At 45.7% G+C, this 26,930-nt stretch overlaps 2 protein-coding genes and 2 pseudogenes across 2 annotated transcripts; 3 read left to right on the top strand and 1 right to left on the bottom strand.

Annotated features, from left to right (window-relative positions):
* Positions 1-200: 200 nt before the first annotated feature.
* LOC136114041 (lactosylceramide 4-alpha-galactosyltransferase-like) lies at positions 201-8,717 on the top strand. The gene is made up of 2 exons (XM_065859328.2): positions 201-306; positions 2,529-8,717. Exon 2 carries the CDS (start codon positions 2,583-2,585, stop codon positions 3,663-3,665), a length of 1,083 nt encoding a protein of 360 aa, XP_065715400.2. The 5' UTR covers positions 201-306; positions 2,529-2,582; the 3' UTR covers positions 3,666-8,717.
* Positions 230-26,930, top strand: LOC139829303 (lactosylceramide 4-alpha-galactosyltransferase-like; annotated as a pseudogene).
* On the bottom strand, positions 6,305-11,753 carry LOC136102020 (poly(U)-specific endoribonuclease-B-like). The gene is made up of 5 exons (XM_065838800.2): positions 11,628-11,753; positions 9,562-9,703; positions 8,864-8,996; positions 8,322-8,475; positions 6,305-6,367 (listed from the first exon to the last, which is right to left on the bottom strand). Exons 1-5 carry the CDS (start codon positions 11,751-11,753, stop codon positions 6,305-6,307), a joined length of 618 nt encoding a protein of 205 aa, XP_065694872.2.
* LOC136102074 (lactosylceramide 4-alpha-galactosyltransferase-like) lies at positions 15,418-16,029 on the top strand (annotated as a pseudogene).

The following is a 26,930-nucleotide window of genomic DNA, read 5'->3' as shown; positions in this document are numbered from 1 at the left end:
TTTCCTTTTTCTTTTTTTTGCTTGTTTGCTTGTTTGTTTTTGATGGTGCATTTCTAATTGGATGGTTTCCTCACAGCACAGCTGCAGGAACCTTGTATCAGCCACTGCATGAACTGAAAGTGTGATGTCACATCCACATTGATCTGCCTGTTTCCTCCATGTGTTCAGAGTCCATCTCTCAGCATTTCTTTTCAGCAGAAGGAAGTGCCAGCTCCTAGAGTTATAATTGCTCTGAGAAACACCGACCTCTTGAAAGCCTGGTCCAGCTGAGTGGTGACTTCTGTGGTGTCTTGAAAGCAGGGACAGGTGAGTAGTATTTGCCGTTGCTGTGCAATGGCACTTGCAGTTTCGGAGGAAGTTAGAGAGACGTATTTCCTGTGTTTGTTTTGTGAAACAAATGGACTGACTATTGCAGCATCATAAATGTCCTCTTATCCGCTACAAAAGCAGCAATGTACTTCTGAATATACAGAAGTGTGTTTGCGGTGGAAGTTCCTCCTCTTACTGAAAATATGCATGTAACATTGCAGCTTGCTCACCGTTAGATTAGAGCTGTGCTTTCATGATGTCTCTTCAGCCAAAGGCTCTGTTCCCTTAAGCCTGTACCTGCTTTCTCCTCTGTAGCTTATCAAGCTAAAAAATATTGATGGGATTCAAGAGGCTATGGTGTGGAGAGAGAGGGAAATAGCTATGCAAAAAGCAAAATTTTTTTTTTTTTTTTGCTATCACTTCTCTGCAGGAGAAGAAAATGTTCTGGGAATCCAGAGCTGATTATTTGTGTATTGGCTGCCTCTCCTCTGTCCCCAAAGCCCAGTGCCTCATGGAGAGCGGTGGCTCCGTGCTGTTGCATTTGGAAACCCCCCAGTGCAGCTCAAAAGTCATTTTCTGGCTACATGGAGAGATTAGTCTGTAACCCAGTTGCAGTAACCAGGGGTGGGATGAAATACAAATGGCATTGTGCCCGCTGGATTTTCTGTCCTGTTCACTGGCTGTTTGGTTAAAGATTAAAGCTTTTTACTGTTTCCTGAAGCTGTCTGTTCTGGAGCACAGGGAATTGGATTTGGAAATGGAGTAGAGAGAGGCAGGATGAATCTTATGATCATAAAATCATTTTGGTTTGAAAAGACTTTTAAGATCATCGAGTCCGACTGTAATCCCAACAGTGCCAAGTCTACCATCAAACCATGTCCCTAAACTTCACATCTATGTGTGTTTTCAGTATCTCCTGGGACAGTGACTCAACCACTTCCCTGGGCAGCCTGTTCCAATGCTTTAGAACTCTCTTAGTGACTAAATTTTTCCTAATGTTCTGTCTAAACCTCTCCTGGTGCAATTGAGCTGTTGCCTCTTGTCCCATATGCCACAGTCCTCCTTGCTGCTTCTATGCATGCTTTTGCACACTGATGTTTGGGGTCCCAGTCGTGGATCCAGGAGATCTTGCTTCTGCTGTCTTTCACTTTCAGGGAAGACAAGGGCAGAAATGCTGATGCTAATGCTGAGAATGTAACTAAAATTACTTATTTTTTAATTGTTCCCTTGTTACTAATCTCTTCATCTCCATCCCTCCCTTCTGCAGGAGGAAGAGAAGAAGTAAGCGAAGGGTAGGGTGGAGCAAGGACTGCATATCCTTCACTAGGTGATTCAAGTGGCAGAGCTGAGCAAGTGACAGCCAGCATGTCTTTTGTATCCTAGGTTGATAACAGTAGAAATTAACCAGCACCATCTGTCATTGGAGGCAGGACTTGGAAGGGGGGCAAAGTTATGAAACAGCCTTGAAACTCTCTTTACCTGGGCAGTTCTCGTCCTTATCATTTGCATCTGCCATCAAAGCTGCTTTGTGTCAATTCCCCTCTTGCTGTCCATCCATTCTGCTATGTTACAGTGTCACTGAAAATGAGCTAGGCTCTCTGTAGTGGGGAGGGCATCTGATTTCAAAAGGCAGCAACTGCTGGTTCAACAGCTTGGGACACTGAGGCCTCTTGGTAGGAACTGATGACAGCATCGGGGTTTTAGTGTTTTGTTTGGTTTTGGGGAAGGACAGGTTGTGTATCAGTAGAAAGAACTCTCATCAGGGCAGCCGCAGGAACATTCAGAAGGAGCATTCCTGTTTCCTTGTCCTAGGGATCTTTGCACATGTTTCATGTTCAGAATAACCTGAAATTCTAGAAGATGTTAGATAAGGTCTCATATGTTGTTCCCAGAGTTTGTGATACACCACCATGAAGGTGTGTCATTTGCGTGTCAAATGCTGCATATCATTCCAAGTGGCAAGCACAATCACAGAATCACAGAATCCTTTTTTTCTGTTTGAAAGAGAGGGATCCAAAGATGGGTAGCAACTTCTGATCTGGGACCTGAAGGTCCTGTGGCAATATAGAGAAGCCAGGAGACTGTTTCAGAAATGACCAAAAGGCATAGTTTAAGTTGGGGTGAAGGAAGGAGAGTTCTCCTCTACTGTGGCACTGTCCCAAGGCTCGAGGTCTGCTACCTTTCCTGTCAATGTCTTTTTCTTCTTTCCTCCCCTTCAGATCACAACGGCTGTGCTGGGAGAGCAGGCTCTGACGGGAGCGAGACTGCCCAGGATGTCCAACTACCTGCCAAAACTGACCACAGTGCTGCCGAGCCACAGGCCTGGGGCTCTGTTTATCCTCACCATTTCATTTCTGCTTGTTGCCTCTGTTGTGTTGTATCAAAGAACTGGGGAGGATGCTGAGGGCCAGCTCTATGGCTTGTCTACACAAAACAGGTGTAACCAGTTTTTTGCTTCCCCTCCCCACACAATTGCTGGTGGGACCCCTCGTTCCCCAGGGGACGTGTTTTTTGTGGAGACCTCTGAGCGAATTAACCCGAGTTACCTGTTCACATGCTCTGTGGAGTCAGCGGCCCGGGCACACCCTAGAACACGGGTTGTGGTTCTCATGAAAGGCCTGGCAAAGGGGAATGTCTCATTGCCCAGCCACTGGGCATTCTCATTGCTGAGCTGCTTCCTTAACATGGAGATCCAGCCCCTGGACTTGGCAGAGCTTTTCTCAGGAACACCTCTGGCAAAGTGGTACTCACAGCCTGAGCACCAGAAGGAACCTTATTTCTTACCCGTCCTGTCTGATGCCTGCAGAATTGCCATCATGTGGAAATTTGGTGGCATCTACCTGGACACAGACTTCATTGTGCTGAAGAACTTGAAGAACCTCACCAATGCCCTTGGTATTGAGTCTCAAGATGTTCTGAACGGGGCCTTTCTGTCCTTCAAACCCAAGCATGAGTTCATGGAGCTTTGCATGCAGGACTTTGTGGATAACTACAATGGGTGGATCTGGGCACACCAGGGCCCAGAACTCTTAACACGTGTCTTCAAAAAGTTGTGCTCTATCAGTAATATCCAAAGTGGTATGATCTGCAAAGGAGTGAGTGCTCTTCCCCCTGAGGCTCTTTATCCTATTCCATGGGAAGAGTGGAAGAAATTGTTTGAAGCAATTGGCTCCTCGGAGCTTCACAATCTCCTTAAGAACACCTACGCAGTGTACGTATGGAACAAACTGAGCCACGATGCAAGGCTAGAGATCACGTCCCAGGCTTTGCTGGCTCAGCTGTATTCTCAGTTCTGCCCTGCCACATTTGCACAGATGAAGAAGGACTCTGAAGAGCAGTCAAAGCCTGTAATGTGACCTGCTGCAGGAAAGTTTTCCAACCTGAAGGAGACTGAGTGCCTTCCACAGAGCTGGTTTCTAGCACACAGAGCTGGTATTCTGTGTGACAGCTCAGTGATCTCAGTGATTTTTATACTAATTCTAATATCTGCCTCAGGTCATGCATACTTAAATTATACACCAGAACTTTATTTGGTCTCTCTTGCTGTCCATCAGTAGCCCTTGATGCTGCAGGGAAGGGTGTCCTTGTTCATTGGTGCCTAGGACAGACTCTGTCTACTAATACATGGCTCTGTGGCTGATGTCACCACCACAACTTTGGACTTTCCATTAATTTTATGCTGTAAATAGCACCAGGTTTGCTGGTGTTGGGTTGGATTAACCTTTCTCAAAGGAAGAAGAGGGTCTTTGCACTTGATCTCTCTGGGCTCATCGACAGAGCTTTGAAGTAGACATGATGGGGGAGGGGGACAATATCAGTCTCGCCTGTGACAGACTTTGGGAGAAGATGCTAAGGTTAGAGAGGTGGGGCACCCTCAGCCGGTGGCCCTGAGATGTGTTGGCCTCACTGAAGCACACTTGAAGTCTCATGGAGATGAGCCAGGGGCTCCTGAGGTAATAGAAGCCAACAGGAAAACACCAGTGAAATACTTCAAAGGAAGTAATGGTTGTTCCACAGCCAACAGCCCAGCTGAAGTGCCTCTACGCCCTTGCATGCAGCATGGGCAATGAACAGGAGAAGCTGAAAGCCACTATGCTGCTAGAAGACTACGACATAGTGGCCATTACTGAACCTTAGTGGTACGAATCCCAGAAGTGGAATGTGGCTCTCAGTGGCTATAGGCTGTTCAGAAGGGACAGGCAAGGAAGGAAGTGTGGAGGGGTTGCCCTCTACATCAAGAGAAAGATGGAGCATGAAGAGCTGTCTCTGAAGAATAACCACGAGCAGGTTAAGTGCTTATGGGTAAGAATCAGAGACGGAGGCAACAAAGGAAACCTTGTGGTTGGTGTCTACTACAGGACGCCCAATCAGGGGGAGACTGTTGATGGAGTATTCTTACTCCAGCTGCAGGAGGTGTCCCGCTCTTGTCCTGCCGGGGAACTTCAACCACCCTGATGTCTGCTGGAAATGTACCACAGTGAGCTGTAGGGAATCCAGGAGGCTCCTCGAGTGCATTGAGGATAACTTCCTGAGCCAGGTAATAGAGAGCCCTACCAGGGGGGATGCAATACTGCACCTGATGGTCACTAATGCAGGTGACCTAGTTGTTGACATCAAAACTGGAGGCAGCCTGGACTGCAGTGATTTTGGGCTGGCCATGGAATTTGCAGTTTGAGGGATGTGGGACAGGTGAAGACTAAAGTCAGGACCCTCAATTTTAGGAAAGCCTACTTCCAACTCATCAAGTAGTTAGTCAATAGGGAAACCTCTGGTCAAACTAAAGGACAAGAAGGAAATGAACAGGCAGAGGAAGCAGGGACAGATATCCTGGGAAGAGTATAGGGACACTGCCTGGTTGTGCAGAGATGGGGTCAGGAAGGCCAAGGCTCAGTAGGGGATGCAAAGAATAGCAAGAAGGGCTTCTACAGGTATGTCAACCAGAAAAGGAAGGTTAAAAAAGGTGTACCCCCCCACCTCGATGAGCAAGACTTCTCAACTGTTAACAATGGATGAGGAGAAGGCTGAGGTACTCAACAACTTATTTGCCTCAGCCTTCACTGGCACACTCTCTTCCCTAACCTCTCAAGTGGATGAACTGCAAGACAAGGACTGAGGGAACAAAGTCCCTCCCACTATAAATGAAGATCATGTTCATGACCACCTGAGAAAACTGAACATACATAAGTCTATGGGGCCCAATGAGATGCATCCCAGAGTCCTGAGGGAATTGGCTGATGTAGCTGCCAAGCCACTCTCCATGATATTTGAGAAATCATGGCAGTTAGGGGAAGCCCCTGGTGACTGGAAAAGGGGAAACATTACAGCCATTTTGAAAAAGGGTAGAAAGGAGGACCCCGGGAACTACTGACCTGTCAGCCTCACCTCTGTGCCTGGGAAGATCATGGAACAGATCCTCCTAGAAGCTGTGGTAAGACACAAGGAGGACAGGAAGGTGATAAGAGACAGCCAGCATGGCTTCACCAAGGGCAAGTCCTGCAACCAATCTGGTGGCCTTCTACGATGGAGTAAGTACATCAGTCAACAAAGGAAAGGCTACAGATGTCGTCTATCTGGACTTGTATAAAACCTTTGACATGGTTCCCCACAACATCCTTCTCTCTAAATTAGAGATGTATGGACTTGATGGGTGGACTGTTTGGTGGATGAGGAACTGGCTGGATGGTTGCATCCAGAGAGTAGTGGTCAATGGCACAATTTGTGGATGGACACTGGTGAGAAGTGGTGTCCCTCATGGGTCCACGTTGGGCCCAGTAATATTTAATATCTTCATCAGTGTCATAGACAGTGGGATCAAGTGCAGCCTCAGCAAGTTTGCAGATGACACCAAGCTGAGTGGTGCAGTTGACATGCCTGAGGGACAGGATGCCATCCAGAGGGACCTGGACAAGCTCGAGAAGTGGGCCCAAGTGAACCTCATGAGGTCCAACAAAGCCAAGTGCAAGGTCCTGTACCTGGGTCAGGGTAACCCCCAGTATCAATACAGGCTGGAGGATGAAGAGAGAGAGAGCAGCCCAGTGAAGAAGGACTCAGGGGGGTACTAGTGGATGAAAGACGGGACATGAGCCAGCAATGTGTGCTTGTAGCCCAGAAAGCCAATCTTATCTTGGGCTGCACCAAAAGGAGCATGGCCAGGAAGTTGAGGGAGGTGATTCTGCCCCTCCACTCTGCTCTGGTGAGACCCCACCTGGAGTCCTGCATCCAGCTCTGGAGCCCTCAGCACAGGAAAGACGTGGACCTCTTGGAGAGGGGCCAGAGGACACCACCAAGACGATCAGAGGGTTGGAACACCTCTCCAGTAGGGACAGGCTTAGAGAGATGGGGTTTCTCAGCCTGGATAAGACTCCAGGAAGACCTTATTGCGGCCTTCCAGTACTTAAAAGGGGCCTAAGAGAAAGATGAGGAGAGATTTTTTTAGCAGGACCTGTTATGACAGGACAAGGGGTAGTGATTTTTAAACTGAAGGAGGGGGATATTCAAGCTAGACACAAGGAAGACGTTTTTTGCAATGAGAGTGGTGAAACACTGGCACAGGTTGCCCAGAAAGGTAGTAGATGCCCCATCCCTGGAGACATTCCAGGCCAGGCTGGATGGGGCTCTGAGCAACCTGATCTAGTTGAAAATGCCCCTGCTCATTGCAAGGGCGTCAGACTAGATGTTATTTGAAGGTCCCTTCCAACCCTAACTATTCTGTGATTCTGTTATTACAGAATCCACAGAATGTTAGGGATTGGAAGGGACCTTGAAAGATCATCCAGTCCAATCCCCCTGCCAGAGCAGGAACACCTAGATGAGGTTACACAGGAATGTGTCCAGGCGGGTTTTGAATGTCTCCAGAGTAGGAGACTCCACAACCTCTCTGGGCAGCCTGTTCCAGTTCCTCTGTCACCCTCACTGTGAAGAAGTTTCTTCTCAAATTTAAGTGGAACTTTCTGTGTTCCAGTTTATAGCCATTGCCCCTTGTCTTATCACTGGTTGTCACCAAGAAGAGCCTGGCTCCATCCTCGTGACACTCACCCTTTATCTATTTATGAACATTTATGAGGTCGCCCCTCCGTCTCCTCCAAACTAAAGAGACACAGCTCCTTCAGCCTTTGCTCATAAGGGAGAGGTGCCACTCCCTTATTCATCTTAGTTGCCCTGCACTGGACTCTCTCCAGCAGTTCCCTGTCCTTCTTGAACTGAGGGGCCCAGAACTGGACACAGTATTTCAGACATCATCTCACCAGGGAAGAGTAGAGGGGTAGGAGAACCTCTCTTGACCTACTAACCACCCCCCTTGTAATACACCCCAGGATGCCATTTACCTTCTTGGCCACAGGGACACAGTGCTGGCTCATGGTCATCCTGCTGTCCACCATGACCCCCACATCCCTTTCCCCTACACTGCTCAGTAACAGGTCGTTCCCCAACTTATACTGGAACCTGGGGTTGTTCCTGCCCAGGTGCAAGACTCTACACTTGCCCATGTTATATTTCATTAAATTTTTCCCTGCCTAACTCTCCAGCCTGTCCAGGTCTCGCTGGATGGCAGCACAGCCTTCTGGCATGTCAGCCACTCCTCCCAGCTTGGTGTCATCAGCAAACTTGCTGACAGTGCACTCTATTCCCTCATCCAAATCATTGATGAATATATTGAATAATACTGGTCCCAGTACCAACCCCTGAGGCACTCCACTAGATACAGGCCTCCAACTGGACTCTGCCCAATTGACCACGACTCTCTGGCTTCTTCCCTTCAGCCAGTTCCCAGAACTATCAGTTGCTCTTCTGTGTCTGTTCTCTTAGATGTGTCAGGCCTGAAACACCTCTCATGTATTTTCAACATTTGTAGGAACCCTTGGCTTGCTCTGTGTAATGTCTCTAAGTACATAAATAAATGACAGAAAGTGCTATCGGGCCTATGATTTCATCATTAGGCCTTGACTCATTGCCACAGCTTTTAGCTCTGGATCCTTTTGTCTTGTTTGCAAAGGCACCCTGCTTGTTCTTACCCTGGTTTTGTTCTTCTGAGCAACATATCCCTGGTGGTCAATTTGACTGTGCTTTTCCTGAAGGTAAGATTGTACCCAGTCGTGCAAACCTAAGATCTGTTTACCGTGCTGTGTTTCTCCAACAAAAGCATGTTCAAAACAGAAAGAATCAGATCTGTAATAAACCAAAGAAGAATATGTAGGTCTTTTATGTGTGTCAGTAGTTCAAACTGGCAGAGGTAAAAGGCAAGAAGATACACAAGCTGGTTAGCTTGATTTGTGAGCAGTTATTTTGTTTGTCTGGATGGTGTTGTGTTTTCTTTCTTACTTTGCACAAAACGTGCAATGAAATTTAGCCACAAAGTCTAAATTTGTGTTTGATGATGAAGATTACTAATAAATGCCACAGATGCATCACTGCTGTGTATCTGGATTTTAGCAAAGCTTCTGACACTGTCCCCCTTAACAGTCATGGACAAACTGAGTGCAGATTAGGGAAGTGGATGATGTGGTGGGAACAAAAGTGTATGAATGTCTGTGGTTTAAGGCCTCTGATTAGGGACAAAAAAGGCACTTTCATGACTTCTGTTGCTAAGATAGCATCCAGGAAGCAATTGTTTTCAACTGTTTCTTCTGGAGTCACTACTTCTGCTATACCAGTAGGTGTCTCACAGTTCTCCAATAAGGAAACAAAGGCTGCAGAAAAAGAGAAACTTTCAGCAGGCACATCCTAATGAACAGGCCACATGTTTAAGCATATCTGTGAGTACCACCATAAGAAGATGCCATATAATATGCCTTGGCAGCCCTCAGGGAAAGACATTCCTTTGTATGTCAGGTGTCATTCTCAGGTACACAGTTGGGTGTCAGTCTAGAGGTGACTCAAGGCCAGATGACTGCTGCACTTCTTTTTGAGGTAAAAAGCTCACTACTGAGCTTTCTTATGGAACCAGCTGCTGAAGATGTGATGACCTTCTGCCAAAATAAATCATATCTGACCACCAAAACTACAGGCATAGTCTTCTGAATGTGGGCTATGCTATAGCCCTCAACAGAAATGCAAGAAGTAGCTGTGGAACTAGTGCTATCTGAAAGGGCTAGAAGCTGTGAGCAAAGGAGGAAAGATGACTTTGGCATCTTTTTCAATACATGGAATAACATCAAAGCAATGACAAGAGTCCTAACCATTTCACTTTGTACTGGGAGAACCACAGAGAAATTCAGATTTTGACTAAGGCACAGAAGGATGTTCTGAGGGTACAGGTAACCTCCAGGCAGGTGTTGTGGAAACTGCCTTCAAGTGAAGTAAAAGGGCAGTCAGCAGAACTGCTACTTTGGACTTCCAAAGGAAAGACTTTTATCTGTTTATGAGGCTGGTTATCAGAGTCCCTTGGGAGACAGTCCTGAAGGGTAAAGGTGTCCACAAAGGTTGGTCTTTGTTTAAGAAGGAAATCTTAGAGGCTCAGGAGCAGGCTGTCCCCATATGCCTAAAGACAAGCTGGCATGGAGTAAGATCAGCCTGGCTGAATAGGAAGCTTCATCTGGAACGTGGGAATAAAAGGAGAATTTATAACCCTTGGAAGAAGGGGCAGGCTACTCAGGAGGACTAGAAGGATGCAGTGAAGCTATGCAGGGAGAAAAGCTGAAGGGCCGAAGCTCAAGTAGAGCTGAGCCTGGCTACTGCTGGAAAAGGGAATAAAAATGCCTCTATAAATACATTGGCAACAATAGGAAGGAGAATCTCTACTCTAGTGGATATGGAGGGGAAACAGTGATGGAGGATGAGGGAAAGGCTGAGGTACTAAGTGCCTTCTTTGCCTTAGTCTTTAACAGTAAGACCAGTTGTGGTTCAGGTACACACCCCCCCTGAGCTGGAAGACAGAGACAAGGAGCAGAATGAAGCCCAAATAATCCAAGGGGAAGTGGTTAGCGACCTGATACATCACTTAGACACACACATCTATGGGGCCAGCTGGGATACACCCTAGGGTGCTGAGGGAGGTGGTGGAGATGATCACTAAGCCACTTTCAATTATTTATCAGCAGTCCTGGCGAAGGAGGATCTGAAAAATTAAAGGCCTGTCAGTTGGACCTCAGTGCCAGGGAAAGTCATGGAACAGAACATCTGGAGTGCCATCACATGGCATATACAACACAAACAAGTCATCAGGCCAAGTCAGCATAGGTTTATGAAAGGCAGGTCCTGCTTGACCAACCTGATCTAATTCTATGACAAGGTGACCTGCTTAGTGAATGAGGGAAACAGGATCCTGGGGTGCATTAAGAAGAGTGTGACCAGCAGGTCGAGGGAGGTTATCCTCCCCCTCTACTCTGCCCTGGTGAGGCCACATCTGGAGTACTGCATTCAGTTCTGGACTCCTCTGTTTAAGAAGGAGAAGGAATTACTGGAGGGAGTTCAGCAGTGGGCTGCAAAGATCATTAGGGGCCTAGAGCATCTTTCTTATGAGGAGAGAGTGAGAAAGCTGAGACTGTTCAGCCTGGAGAAGAGAAGGCTGAGAGGGGATCTTATAAAGATTTATAAATATCTCAAGGGTGGATGTCAAGAAGATGGCACCAGACTCCTTCCAGTGGTGCCCAATGACAGGATAAGGCGCAACAGGCACAGACTGAACCGTAGGAGGTTCCATCTGAATATGAAGAGAAACTTCCTTCCTCTCAGGGTGCCAGAGCACTGGAACAGGCTGCCCAGAGAGGTTGTGGAGTCTCCTTCTCTGGTGATATTCAAGATCTACCTGAACACATTCTTGTGCAATCTACTCTAGGTGTACCTGCTTTAGCAAGTGGGTTGGACTAGACGATCTCCAGAGGTCCCTTCCAACCACAACCAATCTGTGATTCTATGACCATTCTGTGAAAGGCTGTGGATGTTGTGAACTTAGACTTCAGTAAATCCTTTGACGCTGTTCCCCATAGCATTCTCCTGGAGAAGCTGGCTACTCATGGCCTGGATGTGTGTACTCTTTACTGGGTAAAGAACTGGCTGGATGGCTGGGCCCAAAGAGCTGTGCTGAACCAAGTCAAATACAGTAGGTGACCAGTCACGAGTGGTGTTCCCTAGGGCTCAGTATTGGGGTCAGTTCTGTTTAATATCTTGACCAATTCTCTGGCTGAGGGGATTGAATGAACCCTCAGTAAGTTTGCAAATGACACAAAGCTGGGTGGGAGTGTTGGTCTACTTGAGAGTAGAAAGGCTCTGGATTGGCTGGATCATTGGATTGAGGCAAATTGCATGTGGTTCAACAAGGCCAAGTGATGAGTTCTGCACTTGGGTCACAACAATCTTCATGTGACTTAGCAGCTGGTTGCCTGCAAATCAATTGTGTAGTCTTTCCCAGACATAAGGTGGTTAACATCCACATCACACATCTCGCTGAAAACTTCAGAAAGTTCATGATTTAAGGCCTTCCTGCCAAGAAATCCAGAGAAATACATGTGTTAAAAAAAGACACACGCTGCTATATCTGTAGGTCACTTCTAGAGTCTTTTAATGTCACTCTGTCTTCTAGATAGGACCTTGTCATCAGGAGAGCTTTCTCTTCTCCCCACACCTGCTGGTCAACACTGCTTTGAAAACCATAGAGCCTACTGTTCATGTTCATATCTAAAGAATGCAGGTAAGCTGTAAGGAAATTTGAGCCTTCCCTGTGGTTATTTTAGAGTACATTCTAACAAAGTTCTTGTTAAAAAGCCTTCCTGCAGTTTTCCATGCACTGAAATAAAAATGTACATGGTGGTGTTTCATTCAGGAGGCTTCCATGTACATACCATGTTGTCAGGAAAAGAAGTGCAGAAATTTATCCACAGTGGGCATTTCTTTCAAACAGCCACTTGAATAACTTGGCATAATTTTAACAAGTTGTTCTCCCAGACTGAACAATGGTACCTTCAAGCCCAACTCTGAACCTCCTAACTGAGAACTCCTATGCCTTCTCCTTCTAGTCTGGCCAGGAGGGAGGTATTCACTCCATTCTCCTGCCAGTGGCAAACTCCATGGTCTCTAGCAGAAAGAGCAAACAAATATAGTGATAAGGTCACAAAGATTCTTCTAATGTGGCAGCATTGATGTGAGGCAGCTTGAGAACCAGGAAGAGCAAAAGTGAGCCAGGCGGGTGCGTGCCCTATTGTTGGCAGGGAGGGAATTGAAGCCATAGAAGAAAAGAGGGCGCTAATCAAATAGTGTCAGACAAGTCTAGAAGCAGAACAGCAAGTTTTTATATGCTTTTTCCTGCTTTTCCTGCCCTGAACTGCACTTTGTGGCTGGCTGAGAAACTGCTGGTTTAAACTCCATACAGAAAGAAACAGTAAGTAGCAAACTGTGCTGCCTTTTAAAAATTTTTTTCAGATGATTGAGCAATCCTTTTTCTCCAGAATTTTCTATTTAACTGTGGGATGGAACTCATAAAGCCTAAGAGAAGAATGCTGAAAATCGTAAGCAGTCTGCGCTTAACTCCTTGAGAGTTTGTTGCCCAAAGGAATTCATATCCCTGAGTTACGAGCCTAAAGAAGCCAGTTTACATTAATGCACCAGAGGAGAAGCTGCAGCAGCTGAGGAGCATGAAGCACATATATGATATTAATATCATACTCAGCATTACTCAGAGTGGGGAAAACAGCCTCCTACAGAAGGGCCGGGCAGACAAGGGGAACTACTTGGGCTGCCACTCCTCAGTGTGCTGGTAACTGGGGATCTGAGGCATCGCATGCCTCAGCTACACTGGAGGCACTGACGCTCCTTTTTCACTCTGACTCTTTGGTGCTTTGAGTTTGCTGGGGATGGAAAATCTACAAGATGACTTGAATTTTGAACTGGGCCTGAATATGTGTCAGTGTCTGAAAGAAGGAAAAGGACTAATAATTGTAGTAAATGGGAGGCAAAGCAGATGCTTGTTGCTAGGGTTTAACAGGAATTTGGAGGAAGAGTTTTGCTGGGGACAAGTAGTTGCATGGACCTTTCAATGGAGAAGGCTGTGACAGAGGAGCTATCTTCAGTCCTTACCCAAACACCAGGATCTGCTTAAACAGCAGAAGTGTGGCAGGTTTTCAATGTTATAGCATGTATGACTCAGAGATTATCATTAATTCTCAATCTCCTTCCTACAATGAAATCTATCAGTTGTTAGATTTGTGCTTTTACATCGAACAAATTATTTCTGTGCAAGAAGTCTGTTCAATTGGACTTTCTCCAGTTGGAGACTTGTTTGTCTGTGCTGCGTGCACAAAGCACCACCCCAATAACACGAACACTTAGTCTGTATGGGTAAGAGCTGAAGAAACTTTTGGGGAAGGTTCTTTGCAATAGTAACTCTAATGCACCAGCAGTGCAGTTAGAGTAAAAGAATCTGGCACCTCCATTTCATGATAGAGAAATATTCACACAGTGTGCTAATTTTTCCAAATTATTTTCTTATACAAAACCTTCTTTCTATCTCAAACAATGCCCTAATAAGAAGTCTTTTATTGCTATAAACCACAAATTACTCAGGAAATGAAGAGAATTAAAGGGTCAGTGACAAATTGTGTGAGCAAGTCAACAGTATCAAAGCAAAAAAAACATGGGTCATATGGAGCCCTGCAAAGAAGGCTTGATTGAACCTCTCTAAAGTAAGATCCTTTGGACAACATCCAACTTTTAAAAATCTTGTAATCTTGGCCTGGAGGAGAAAAATATTTGGAAAGCCTGATGGGCAGCCATTAACAAGGAGTTTCCAATATATATTTTTTTTTTAATGGTTCAAACGTTATGAAATACATGCATCATCTTATATGGTTAATAGAAGATACAAGCAATTCCCTTAATTTTCCTCTTATGCCAGCGTGTATGTCTTTATACTTGAGTCCAGTGCTGTTTTTCTGAGTTTAAAGTTGGTATGTGAAAATACCAAAGGATAAATGAGACAAGTTATGTAGGTGGAAAGGAAAATGGATTATCAAGGGGTGAACATAAGAGTGGGCAGTTACTTGGCAAACACTCTGTCAAGGTCCTGGGCAGGCACGTGATGTTTGGAGAACCTATTCTATGTTATCAAGTATGTTGAAGCAAAACCTGACTTTATGATCACCTTATTGTCACTAAAGCAGCTTATGATTCAGTTGTCTCACCAGCTTTTTACACTGAGATGAGTTAACAAAACAGAATAGAAACAGGGAACAGGGTTATAGCAGTGCTGTGTTTCATGTAACTCCTTTTTACACATCTCCCAGACAAATATATCCCATCCTCACCACCTTTCATGTTAGAGAAGAATTAGTATGAATTAGAATTAGAATTAGAACTAGAATTAGAATTAGAATTAGAATTAGAATTAGAATTAGAATTAGAATTAGAATTAGAGTTAGAATTAGAATTATCCCATTAGCCATACCAGGAGGGAGTTTCTCTCTTAGCAAACACACTGAGCAGGGAAAGTGCAACCTGAAGTTCAGAAATCCTTCTGGTGGTCCAAGGCACAGAGCTGTCTCCCTCTTCTACTCTGTTTGCCTGCTGAGGACTGTCACTCAGAATGACAGGCAGCGCAGGAAGGCAAGGGAGAGGCAGGAGGTGCCAAACGCAACAAGAAGATGTGGAGTGTGAGGACAGAACCACGTCTGATGCCTCTCTTGGTGCAGGCATGCTCACACCAGGAAGGCAGGGCCATCTCTAGCAGGCTCCTGCTTCACCTTATCACTGCAGATGATCAGTGTGGTGGGGAAAGATGTATGGTGTCTGCCACCTTCTTCCACCTGGCTTTTCAGATACAGTCTTGAGATACCTGTAGGAACTTCAAGCATAAGCCACAGCATTGCATCTGGAGTTCTTTTGGGTTGTTATTAGACTCTAGATTGCTATGTGAAATTTTGATCCAGAAGTAAGCTCTTCAAGTCTGAAAGCCTTGTCTGAGAAGGACGGTCCATTCTAGTCTGCTGTTCGATAACCAGTTCTTCTTTGACAATAGAAGGGAAGGTGATAATAAATCAGGAACAGAAAAAAAAAATTATAGGTGGGGAAGAAAAGTAAAAAATTGTGCTTCTCTATTTACATCTGAAATTGCTAACTGCCACCTTGTAAATATTAGAAGGCATTATAATCAGGAGATGTTTTACAAAGGCAGTACATTGCATGCACCACTGGAAGCAAGTGGTGGCAGTTGCTGGTAGGTACAGATAGGCACCCTGTGGAAATTTTCCACCCATGTGGAAATTTGGTGGCATCTACCTGGACACAGACTTCATTGTGCTGAAGAACTTGAAGAACCTCACCAACGCCCTTGGGCTCCAGACTCAGGATGTACTGAACGGGGCCTTTCTGTCCTTCAAACCCAAGCATGAGTTCATGGAGCTTTGCATGCAGGACTTTGTGGACAACTACAAAAGCTGGATGTGGGCACACCAGGGCCCGCAGCTCCTAACACGTGTCTTCAAGATGTGGTGCTCCATCAGTAATATCTGAAGTGGTATGATCTGCAAAGGAGTGACTGCTCTGTACCGTGAGGCTCTTTATCCTATTGCATGGCAGAACTGGAAGAAATTGTTTGAAGCAATCGGCTCCTCGGAGCTTCACAATCTCCTTAGGAACACCTACGCGGTGCATGTATGGAACAAACTGAGCCATGGGACAAGGCTAGAGATCACGTCCCAGGCTTTGCTGGCTCAGCTGTATTCTCAGTTTTGCCCTGCCACATTTGCACAGATGAAGAAGGACTTTGAAAAGCAGTCAAAGCCTGTAATGTGACCTGCTGCAGGAAGTTTTCCAACCTGATGGAAACTGAGTTTGGTTCTAGCCCACAGAGCAGGTATTCTGTGTGACACACAGCTCAGTGATTTTTATACCATTTCTGATATCTGCCTCAGATATCAGATTACAGAATATTAGAATAATAGAACCATTGAATCATAGAATCATAGAAAGTCCTGAATTGGAAGGGACACACAAGGATCAAGTCCGGTTCCTGTCCCTGCATATGAGAACTCCACAGTTCACGCCATGTGTCTGAGGGCACTGTCTAGTCTCTTCTGGAACACTGTCAGGCATGATGATTGAGAGGACGGTACATCACAAATGACAAAGTGATGTAGAGCCAATGCTACCTCCCACCCCAACAGAAATAAATAAAAAGGAGAACTGGGCACCTTCTTTCTCTGTGCATTTCTAACCCACAGACCAACTGCATATAATTTATGAGGCCATGCAGTGCTGCAGTTGTTTCTCTCCTGAGTCCCTACTCCACAGCTTAGCCAGTCTAATTCTCCTTACCTCTGTGATCATGCTTAAGCAACCCCACTCCTGAGCAGGGTCTCACACCAGCTTTGAACTGGGGCATCCGGGTGCTCTGAAATTTTCAGACTTCTGGTTGGCCATGTTAAGAGCACCTCAAGCAATGTTACCAATAAGCACATCCAAAATGGAAAGGAGGCTTTCCCAACGATTTTCAAGCTTCCATTCCAAAAAGGGCATTCTCAAGGAAAGAGGAGAAAAGATGAGTAGCACATTCTTAACATGGGCAAGGGGTAACTAGAGCCTGGTTCTGAGAAATGGAAAATCCATATGGGATAAGCTTTCCTCATACACGTTTAGGTACCGTTTTTCAAGATTATCAACAACAGAAAATTATATCTTATAATATGAAAAAACATTGAAATAAGGCGTTTGGGCACTTGTGTGAGTACAAAATTGGATGCTGGACATTCAGTGGCCTGCTGCAATTTGTGACCCATACATTTAGTCACGTTTGCACAAGGCTGAGCTGGCAAGGAGTGAAATGGCTGTTCATTCAATCTGGTACCCACTCCTCCTTCACAGTTCCCTGGGAGTGGTAGCAGCAATCCTGACACCCTCCTCACCCACACCTCGGTGCTATTCCATGCTCTCCAGGAGACCCCCAGCAATTCCTCTGATTCCTCCCTTATTCCCCCAAGAAGGACCTGGGACCTATCTCCCCTCCTCCTTGTGGCCATATGCACAAGTGGTCGTACTCACAAAGAATCATCCTGAATGGAGGGGAGCTCAGGACATCTCTAGTCCTGTTCAAAGTGTGGTCAGCACTGAACTCAGACTATATTGCTCCAGGTGTCATCTTGCTGGGTCTTGAAAACCTTGAGAGAGGACACTGCACAGCTTCTCTGGGCATCTCGTTCTGGTGGCATTTGTCCTTGTTGAATTTCATGATGTTCCTTCCACCTGCCGAGGTCCAGCTGAACAGAAGCGCTGCACTTGATCACACCAACTTCATCACCACAGTTTCCTGACATCTACAAAACTGGAAAGGTCACAATCTAGATCCTCTTCCTGGCCGCTGATTAATATAATAAATGTCATAGGTCTCATGACAGAAACCTGGGAGACTCTGCTGGTAACCAATGTCCAGGCAGTGGGGACCATTGATGGCGTTGTCTGCACTGTTCCCTCTGCTAAATGATTCTTTGTCATTAGGAAGTCCTGCCTATGCTACTTGTGGAGATGACCAATCATAGGCAACTCTCTAGCAGATGGCAAGTTTGCAGACGGTGGCTTTGCAGACATCTTTTCCTACAGTACCATGCTGCCCTAAATCCTCATGTGATTTAGCAGCTGGTTGCCTGCAAATCAATTGTGTAGTCTTTCCCAGGCATAAGGTGGTTAATATCACACATCTCACTGAAAACTTTAGAAAGTTCATGATTTAAGGCCTTCCTGCCAAGAAATCCAGAGAAATACATGTGTTAAAAAAAGACACATGCTGCTATTTCTGCAGGTCACTTTTAGAGTCTTCTAACATCACTCTGTCTTCTGGATTGTACCTTGCCATCAGGAGAGCCGGTCAGCACTGCTTTAAAAGCCATAGAGCCTACTGTACATGTTCATATCTAAAGAATGCAAGTAACCGGTAAGGAAACTTGAGCCTTCCCTGTTATTTTAGAGTATATTTTGACAGAGTTCTTGTTAATAAGCCTTCCTACAGTTTTCCATGCACTGAAATAAAAATGTACATGGTGGTGTTTCATTCAGGAGGATCCCATGTGCATACCAAGTTTCAGGAAAAGAAGTGCAGAAATTTATCCACAGTGGGCATTTCTTTTAATCAGGCTCTTGGGCAACTTTCCATGATTTTAACAAGTGGCTCTCCCAGACTGAACCAAGGCACCTTCAAGCCCAACTCTTAACCTCCTAACTGAGAACTCCTATGCCTTCTCCTTCTGGTCTGGCCAGGAGGGAGATACTTGCTGCCAGTGGCAAACTCCATGGTCTCTAGCAGGAAAAGCAAACAAATATAGTGGTTAAATCACAAAGATTCTTCTGATGTGGCAGCCTTGATGTGAGGCAGCTTGAGAACCAGGAAGACCAAATACAAGTGAGGTGGTGCCTGTCCTATTGTTGACAGGGAGGGAATAGAAGTCATAGAAGAAAAGAGGGCGTTAATCAAATAGTGGCAGACAAGTCTAGAAGCAGAATAGCAAGCTTTTATGTGCCTTTTCCTGTCCTGGACTGCACTTTGTGGCTGGCTGAGAAACTGCTGGTCTAAACTCCATACAGAAAGAAACAGTAAGTAGCAAACTGTGCTGCCTTTTTTTTTGATGATTGAACAAGCCTTTTTCTCCAGAATTGTCTATTTAACTGTGGGACGGAACTCATACAGCCTAAGAGGAGAATGCTGAAAAGCATGAGCAGTCTGCACTTAACTCCTTGAGAGCTTCTTGCCCAAAGGAATTCATATCCCTGAGTTATGAACCCAAAGCAGCCAGTTAATGCACTAGAGGAGAAGCTGCAGTAGCTGAGGAGCATGAAGAACATATGTGATATTAATATCATACTCAGCATTACTTAGAGTGGGGAAAACAGCCTCCTACAGAAGGGCCGGGCAGACAAAGGGAACTACTTGGGCTGCCACTCCTCAGTGTGCTGGTAACTGGGGATCTGAGGCATCGCATGCCTCAGCTACACTGGAGGCACTGACGCTCCTTTTTCACTCTGACTCTTTGGTGCTTTGAGTTTGCTGGGGATGGAAAATCTACAAGATGACTTGAATTTTGAACTGGGCTTGAATAGGTGTCAGTGTCTGAAAGAAGAAAAATGACTAAACAGCAGAAGTGTGGCTGGTGGCATCTCATTATCAATACTGGTCATGCAGCCCAAACTAGGCACCTGTTCAACTTCACAGAGGGTTGTGGCTCACAACATATTGCAGAAGCCAGCCGCAGCATGATTTTTCTTTATTTTTAGCCATATCTTCACATTCTTTCCAGAGTCTTAAGAAGAGCAATTCCTTCTAAAAAGAGCTTACAGGCCAACACTAAATAGCAAATAGTTCACTTCAGCAGCTCAGCTGAAGTCCCGAGAACAGGATGGGCAAGTTCACAGAACAGAACCGGAGATGTTTCCCAAACTTCAAGCACCACCTACATTCATGTTACCTTGGACTTACCTAACTTTATTGGTTTGCTTTTTTCCTGGGTTCTGGACCCTCTCTGCATCAGCTTATCCCATTTATTTGAGTATCATCACATTATGTTTAATGGTGTTTTTACTTTGGAAATAACTACCAGTGGCAGATAGGAGTCTGCTGTCTCTTGAACATCCAATGTATGTGAAATACTAGGGGCATGTCAGTATTTTTAAATTTATTCTACATATCTGTCAACTCTACAGGAAATCCGTCATCTCTTTTATACCTGCTGCCTGGTCTTGGGCAGCTCTTGGCAGATTTGTCCTGGGTTTATAAAGGACTGTAGGGCTCTGTTTGATCTTTCTTCCTCTAGAAATTTTTTGAAATATCGCATGAGCTCATGTGGGTAAGCTCAAGATGTCTACTCAGGAGAGGGTTGGAGCGTGTACCTACAGATTTCAATCCTCATATTTATTTAATAAATATAATTCTACTAACTGTATTCCTGCATTCAGTAAGTGTCTCTCTAAACTCTAAAGTCACTTAATTTCATAAAATAGAAGCCTTTTCTCTCTCTTTTCTCTGCTGAGTGCTACCACAATATTGTTAAAGATTTCCCTGAAGATTAGAAGAAAGACAAATTATCCCTGCTAAAACAAAGGATTTGATTAGCAACTCACATAGTCATCTCGTAAAAACTCTTTCTGGACAGTATTTACTTAAAAAGGTCCTCTTTTTTCCCCTGCTCGTCTCCTCCCTGTTTCTTCTGTCCTCCTCAACCCTGCTCCCAAATGTGTAGTCCAGGAAGGCTGTGGTGCAAAGTCATTTAAGAGCCCTTCTTGAGGGAAAGAGCAGTTACCTGCCTTGATCAAACACGTGTTGGGAATTGAGGTCTGCCTAGGGCTGGCTTGTCCTCAGCAGGAGAGAAGAGGAAAAACGAAGCTCTCCACAAGCTCTGTCTGGATATGCCATTTGTGAAGACCAGCAGATGACACCAAGTTGGGTGGGAGTGTTGATCTGCTTGAGGGTAGGAAGGCCCTACAGAGCAATCTAGGCAGGCTGGATTGCTGGGCTGAGCGTAGTTATATGAGGCTCAGGAAGGCTCAATGCTGCGTCCTGCACTTAGGTCAGAACAACTCATGCAATGCTACAGGCTTGGGGAAGAGTGGCTGGAAAGATGCCCAGCAGAAAAGGATCTGGGGCTGTTGGTCAACAGCCATCCGAATACGAGCCAGCAAAGTGCCTGGGTGGTCAAAAAGGCCAACAGCATTCTGGCTTTTATCAGGAATAGCACGGCCAGGAGGACTCGGGAAATGATCGTCCTCCTGTACTTGGCACTGGTGAGGCCCCACCTTGAATACTGTGTTCAGTTTTGGGGGCCTCCTTACAGGAAAGACATCAAGATGCTGGAGAGAGTTCAGAGAAGGGCGATGAATCTGATGAGAGATCTGGAGCACAAGTCTGATGAAGAGTGGCAAAGCGAAATGGGGTTGTTCAGCCTGGAGAAAAGCAGGCTGAGGGGAGACTTTATGGCTCTCAACAATTACCCAAAAGGAGGTTGTAGCAAGGTCGGTGACAGATTCTTCTTCCAAGTAGCAAGCAATAGCACAAGAGCAAACAGCCTCAAGATGCACCAGGGAGCTTTAGATTAGATATTATGAAAAATGTCTCCGTGGCAGGGGTTGTCATGTCCTGGAGTAGGCTGTCCAAGGAAGTGGTTGTCTCACCATCCCTGGAGGTATTTAAAAGTAATGTAGATGTGTTGATTACAGACCCGGTTTAGTGGTGGACTTGGCAGTACTGGCTTAACAGTTTGACTTGATGATCTTAGAGATCTTTTCCAACCTAAATGGTTCTATGGTTCTATGATTTCTGCATCTGGCTACAGGTAATAGAAACACTGGGACATTTCTCAACACTGTAATCCCACCTTGTAGGGTATGGATGCCACAGCCTCTTGCACATCACCATGGATAAAGGTGGTATTTTATGATCGTGTCAACGTGTCTTCCGTAAGGGAAGGTCAGCTGCCATTGAGTACAGGGACAGGGGAACTCCATCATCAAATGAGTGACACCGCATTGAATGAAGTATCAGGCATAAGAGGGAGTATTTCCAAATGGATGAGTTTATTAACTGGTCAACAAAGTGTACGTTCAAAGGAGCCTTCAGGAATGAAGTGCCGGGATTGGAGGAGGCAGCTCTATGAATCTCTCAGCTCGGTTCTCGTGGCAGCCACCCAAGCAGTGTGAGTACCAGGGATTGTTAGCAAAGAGAAGAACACAAAACAGCAACTGGTTTCCCACCGTAGTATAAAGCTTAATGTGTAGCAATAATTGGGTATCAATTTCCTTATTTTTTTGCTTGTTTGCTTGTTAGTTTTTGGTGGTGCATTTCTAATTAGATGGGTTCCTCACAGCATAGCTGCAGGAACCTTGTATCAGCAACTGTATGAACTGAAAGTGTGACGTCACATCCACCTTGATCTGTTTCCTCCAGGTGTTCAGAGTCCGTCTCTCACCAGTTCTTTTCAGGAAAAGGAAGTGCCAGCTCATAGAGTTACAGGTGCTCTGAGAAACAGTGATCTCTTGAAAGTCTTGTCCAGCTGAGTGGTGACTTCTGTGGTGTCTTGAAAGCAGGGACAGGTAAGTAGTATTTACCATTTCTGTGCAATGGCACGTGAGATTTCGGAGGAAGGTAGAGAGACAGATTTTTTGTGTTTGTATTGTGAGATAAATTGACTGGCTCATGCAGCATCGAAAATGTCTTCTTATTCAGTACAGATGCAGAAATATATTAATGTATTTCTAATTATATAGAAGTGTGCTTGTATTGAAAATACCTCCACTTACTAAACCATGCATGTAGTCTTGAATCTTGCTCATTGTTAGATTAGAGCCAGCTGAGTTGTCTCTCACGTCGCCTGTTGAGTTAAAGGTTAAAGCTTCAGAGATTTAGAACTCATCACAGAAGCAGTTGCAGACGTCTGTTGACAAAGCTCCAGGAATGTTCAAAAGCAGCATTCCTGTTTCCTGGTCTTACGGATTGTAGCACATATGTTTCATGTTCAGAATGACCTGAATTTCTAGAAGTTGATAGATAAGGTCTCGTATGCTGTTTCCAGAGTTTGTGGTGGACCACCATGCAGGTTTGCCATTTGTTTGTCAAATGCTGTATATCCTTCCAAGTGGCAAGCACAACTTACGTGGACAAAATACATGGAGAGAACTGAGGATCAGTCTTGGTATCTGATATGCTGAAAGGAGAGACCTGTCCTTCTTTTGTGTTTGAAAGAGAGGGATCCAAAGATGGGCAGCAGTTTCTGATGTGGGACCTGAGGATCCTGTGACAATATGGAGAAGCCAGGAGACTGTTCCAGAAATTACCAAAAGGCATAGTTTAAGTTGGGATGAAGGAAGGAGAGTTCTGCTCTACTGTGGCACTTTCCCAAGGCTCCTGGTTTGCTGCCTTTCCTGTCAATGTCTTTTTCTTCTTTCCTTCCTTCAGATCACAACGGTTGTGCTGGGAGAGATGTCCAACTGCCTGCCAAAACTGACCACAGTGTTGCTGAGCCACAGGCCCATGGCTCTGTTTATCCTCGTCATTTCATTTCTGTTCTTTGCCTCTGTCATGTTCCGCTGGAGAACTGGGGAGGATGCTGAAGGCCAGGTCTACACCTTGCCTACACAAAGCATTTGTGAACAGTTATTGACTTTTCCTCCCCACACCATTGCTGGTGAGCCCCCTCCTTCCCCAGGGGATGTGTTTTTTGTGGAGACCTCTGAGCAAATTAACCCAAGTTACCTGTTCACGTGCTCTGTGGAGTCAGCGGCTCGGGTGCACCCTGGAACACGGGTTGTGGTGCTCATGAACGGCCTGGCAAAGGGGAATGTCTCATTGCCCAGTCACTGGGCATTCTCATTGCTGAGCTGCTTCCTCAACGTGGAGATCCGGCCCCTGGACTTGGCAGAGCTTTTCTCAGGAACGCCTCTGGCAAAGTGGTACTCACAGCCTGAGCACCAGAAGGGACGTTATTACTTAGCCCACCTCTCTGACGCCTGTAGAATCACCATCATGTGGAAATTTGGTGGCATCTACCTGGACACAGACTTCATTGTGCTGAAGAACTTGAAGAACCTCACCAATGCCCTTGGGCTCCAGACTCATGATGAACTGAACGGGGCCTTTCTTGTCCTTCAAATCCAAGCATGAGTTCATGGAGCTTTGCATGCAGGACTTTGTGGACAGCTACAAAAGCTGGATATGGGCACACCAGCACCTGCAGCTCCTAACACGTATCTTCAAGAAGTGGTGCTCCATCAGTAATATCTGAAGTGGTATGATCTGCAAAGGAGTGACTGCTCTGTACCATGAGTCTCTTCATCCTATTGCATGGCAGAACTGGAAGAAATTGTTTGAAGCAATCGGCTCCTCGGAGCTTCACAATCTCCTTAGGAACACCTACGCGGTGCATGTATGGAACAAACTGAGCCATGGGACAAGGCTAGAGATCACGTCCCAGGCTTTGCTGGCTCAGCTGTATTCTCAGTTCTGCCCTGCCACATCTGCACAGATGAAGAAGGACTTTGAAGAGCAGTCAAGGCCTGTAATGTGACCTGCTGCAGGAAAGTTTTCCAACCTGAAGGAAACTGAGTACCTTCCACAAAATTGGTTTCTAGCCCACAGAGCAGGTTATTCTGTGTGACACACTGTCATGGAGGCACCCCGAGGCTAATTTAAGGGACAACAGGGTCCAAAACAACTTTTTATTAAACCGGTGAGAAACAGGGTTTTAGCACTCCAAAAGTGTCTTAAATATAGGTTCGGGTATCAGTTGAGGAAAGTTATTAAGGGGCAGTAAGTAGTACAACAGGAGGTCCACAGTGTGCATGCACGTGGCTTCACCCAAAACAATGCCGGAACCACCCCCGAGTCCCAGAGGAGTACACACTTGCCTGAACACGGTGCGGGATTATTCTTAAAGAGATACAGGTAAAGCGCACGCTCGCGATTCCGCAAGGGCAAATCTATAATACACTCGCAATTGTGCGAGGAAATAAGGTTACACTCGCGATTGTGTGAGGAAATAATTTAAAGGACGCGTGCAAATGTGCACGGAATATAAATACACTCGCGATTGTGCGAGGAAATAAAGTTATACGTGCTTGTACTAAGCACAGGAAGTCACACGTGCATATGTGCACGGAAAGGATAAATATACTCGCAATCTTGCGAGAAGTTTTACTCACACACGTGGCGGCAAGGCAAGTGGGGTCTCCATCCCGGGGAGGGGGGGTCTCGGCAGCAGTATCTTCAACTCGTGCTCCGAGAGACCGGCGACAATGGGTGGAGTCTTGACGAGAGTCCCGTTTTTATACTGGCTGATCAGACCTGACTGTAGGCATTCTAGAAGCTTCTCTGCACCCCCACACCGGTTGTGGGGTGCCCCTGAAGCCTCCAAACATGCCCCACACTGGTCACAGGTGCCCAGCAGCTCACTGGCGCCTCGGCAATCCCTTCTCCTAATGGCCCTGGCCAGGGTGCTCTGGGCCAAACAAAAGAAGCTGTTAGCCTCAAGTAGCAGAGAGAGGGAGATGTGCCTACTCCCTCCATACTGAAGGAGGCGGTGGGGGGAGAGAGAGGGGTTTGCATTCTGCCACACACACAGCTCAGTGACTTTTATACCATTTCTGATATCTGCCTCAGATATCAGATTACAGAATATTAGAATAATAGAACCATCGAATCATAGAATCATAGAAATTCCTGAATTGGAAGGGACACACAAGGATCAGGTCTGGTTCCTGTCCCTGCATATGAGAACTCCACAGTTCACGCCATGTGTCTGAGGGCGCTGTCTAGTCTCTTCTTGAACACTGTCAGGCATGATGATTGAGAGGACGGTACATCACAAATGACAAAGTGATGTAGAGCCAATGCTACCTCCCACCCCAACAGAAATAAATAACAAGGAGAACTGGGCACCTTCTTTCTCTGTGCATTTCTAACCCACAGACCAACTGCATATAATTTATGAGGCCATGCAGTGCTGCAGTTGTTTCTCTCCTGAGTCCCTACTCCACAGCTTAGCCAGTCTAATTCTCCTTACCTCTGTGATCATGCTTAAGCAACCCCACTCCTGAGCAGGGTCTCACACCAGCTTTGAACTGGGGCATCCGGGTGCTCTGAAATTTTCAGACTTCTGGTTGGCCATGTTAAGAGCACCTCAAGCAATGTTACCAATAAGCACATCCAAAATGGAAAGGAGGCTTTCCCAACGATTTTCAAGCTTCCATTCCAAAAAGGGCATTCTCAAGGAAAGAGGAGAAAAGATGAGTAGCACATTCTTAACATGGGCAAGGGGTAAGTGTGGGAACTGCAGTTCCAGCTAAAGGGCCTTGGACAGATTATACAGAAGTATGCTTTTTATGAGTATAAGAAGTGATAGCTCAGGTCAGTGAGAATGATATCTTGGGTCAGAAAACTGCCCCCATATGTATGATGTGTGAATGTCCTTGGGCTTGGTCTGTGAATGAGTGGGAACATAACTGAAATAAAGATAACATCAGTGTGGTGTGTTTTTAATAACAACTACTGGAAAAACGTCTTAGGTAACATCTTAGTCCAGGTCCGTATCTGTAAATCGTATAAATCGTAACTGACTAATAAAGAAGACCTCAGCCTGGCTCAGCTCTCTGCTCTGCCTGGCTCTGCGCTCCTTCCTGAACAAGATCTCTGTCTGTGTGTGAATCTCTGTCTGAGTCCTGGTGTGTATTGTTTCTAATTGCCGCAAATGGTGCCCCGTGTGAGTGTGTGACTCCTGGAAGCTCTTCATCGAGCAGTGTGTTTGGTGGCGACCGTGCAATCCGATGGGTGGGTAAATTTTATTTGTGGCCACATTAATCCCTACAGTATAAACAGGGACAAACAGTCCTCGTGGAACGATATCGCTGTGGGATGGCGTTAGTATGGGGCAAGCCACTTCTCAGGAACATAAATTGTATTTGCAGGTTTTACTGCAGTTATTATGTTTTTCTGGGTATCGTATTTCTGAGAAGCAGGTCGCTTCACTCCTGATATGGGTGAAAGAGAATTGTGTTTGGTTTCTGAGTGGGGGGACGTTTGACAGTAAAATTTGGAAACAGGTCAGAGAATATCTACACGCACAAAAGAATTCAGGTTTTGCAGTCCCTGATGGTTTGCTTGTAAGTTGGGGATTTGTGTACTCTGCGCTATCACAGTTGCAGTCGGCAGAGCAAATAATGTGAGGACA

This window comes from Patagioenas fasciata, chromosome 1 (genome assembly GCF_037038585.1).
Source record: "Patagioenas fasciata isolate bPatFas1 chromosome 1, bPatFas1.hap1, whole genome shotgun sequence".
Classification (NCBI taxonomy): Eukaryota; Metazoa; Chordata; class Aves; order Columbiformes; family Columbidae; genus Patagioenas; species Patagioenas fasciata.
The sequence above is the reverse complement of the archived record's forward strand: the minus strand, read 5'-3'. Positions and strand labels throughout refer to the sequence as shown.

What these genes read in the sequence shown, in the direction of transcription:
- LOC136102020 (XM_065838800.2), bottom strand. Translation starts at nt 11,753, where the DNA reads ATGTATTTCTCTGGATTTCTTGGCAGGAAGGCCTTAAATCATGAACTT. An exon ending in ACTACACAATTGATTTGCAG is followed by an intron (nt 9,704 to 11,627) that starts GCAACCAGCTGC and finishes TTTACCCTTCAG; the next exon opens with GACTGTCTCCCAAGGGACTC. An exon ending in GTCATGAAAGTGCCTTTTTT is followed by an intron (nt 8,476 to 8,863) that starts GTCCCTAATCAG and finishes GGTTTATTACAG; the next exon opens with ATCTGATTCTTTCTGTTTTG.
- LOC136114041 (XM_065859328.2), top strand. Translation starts at nt 2,583, where the DNA reads ATGTCCAACTACCTGCCAAAACTGACCACAGTGCTGCCGAGCCACAGG.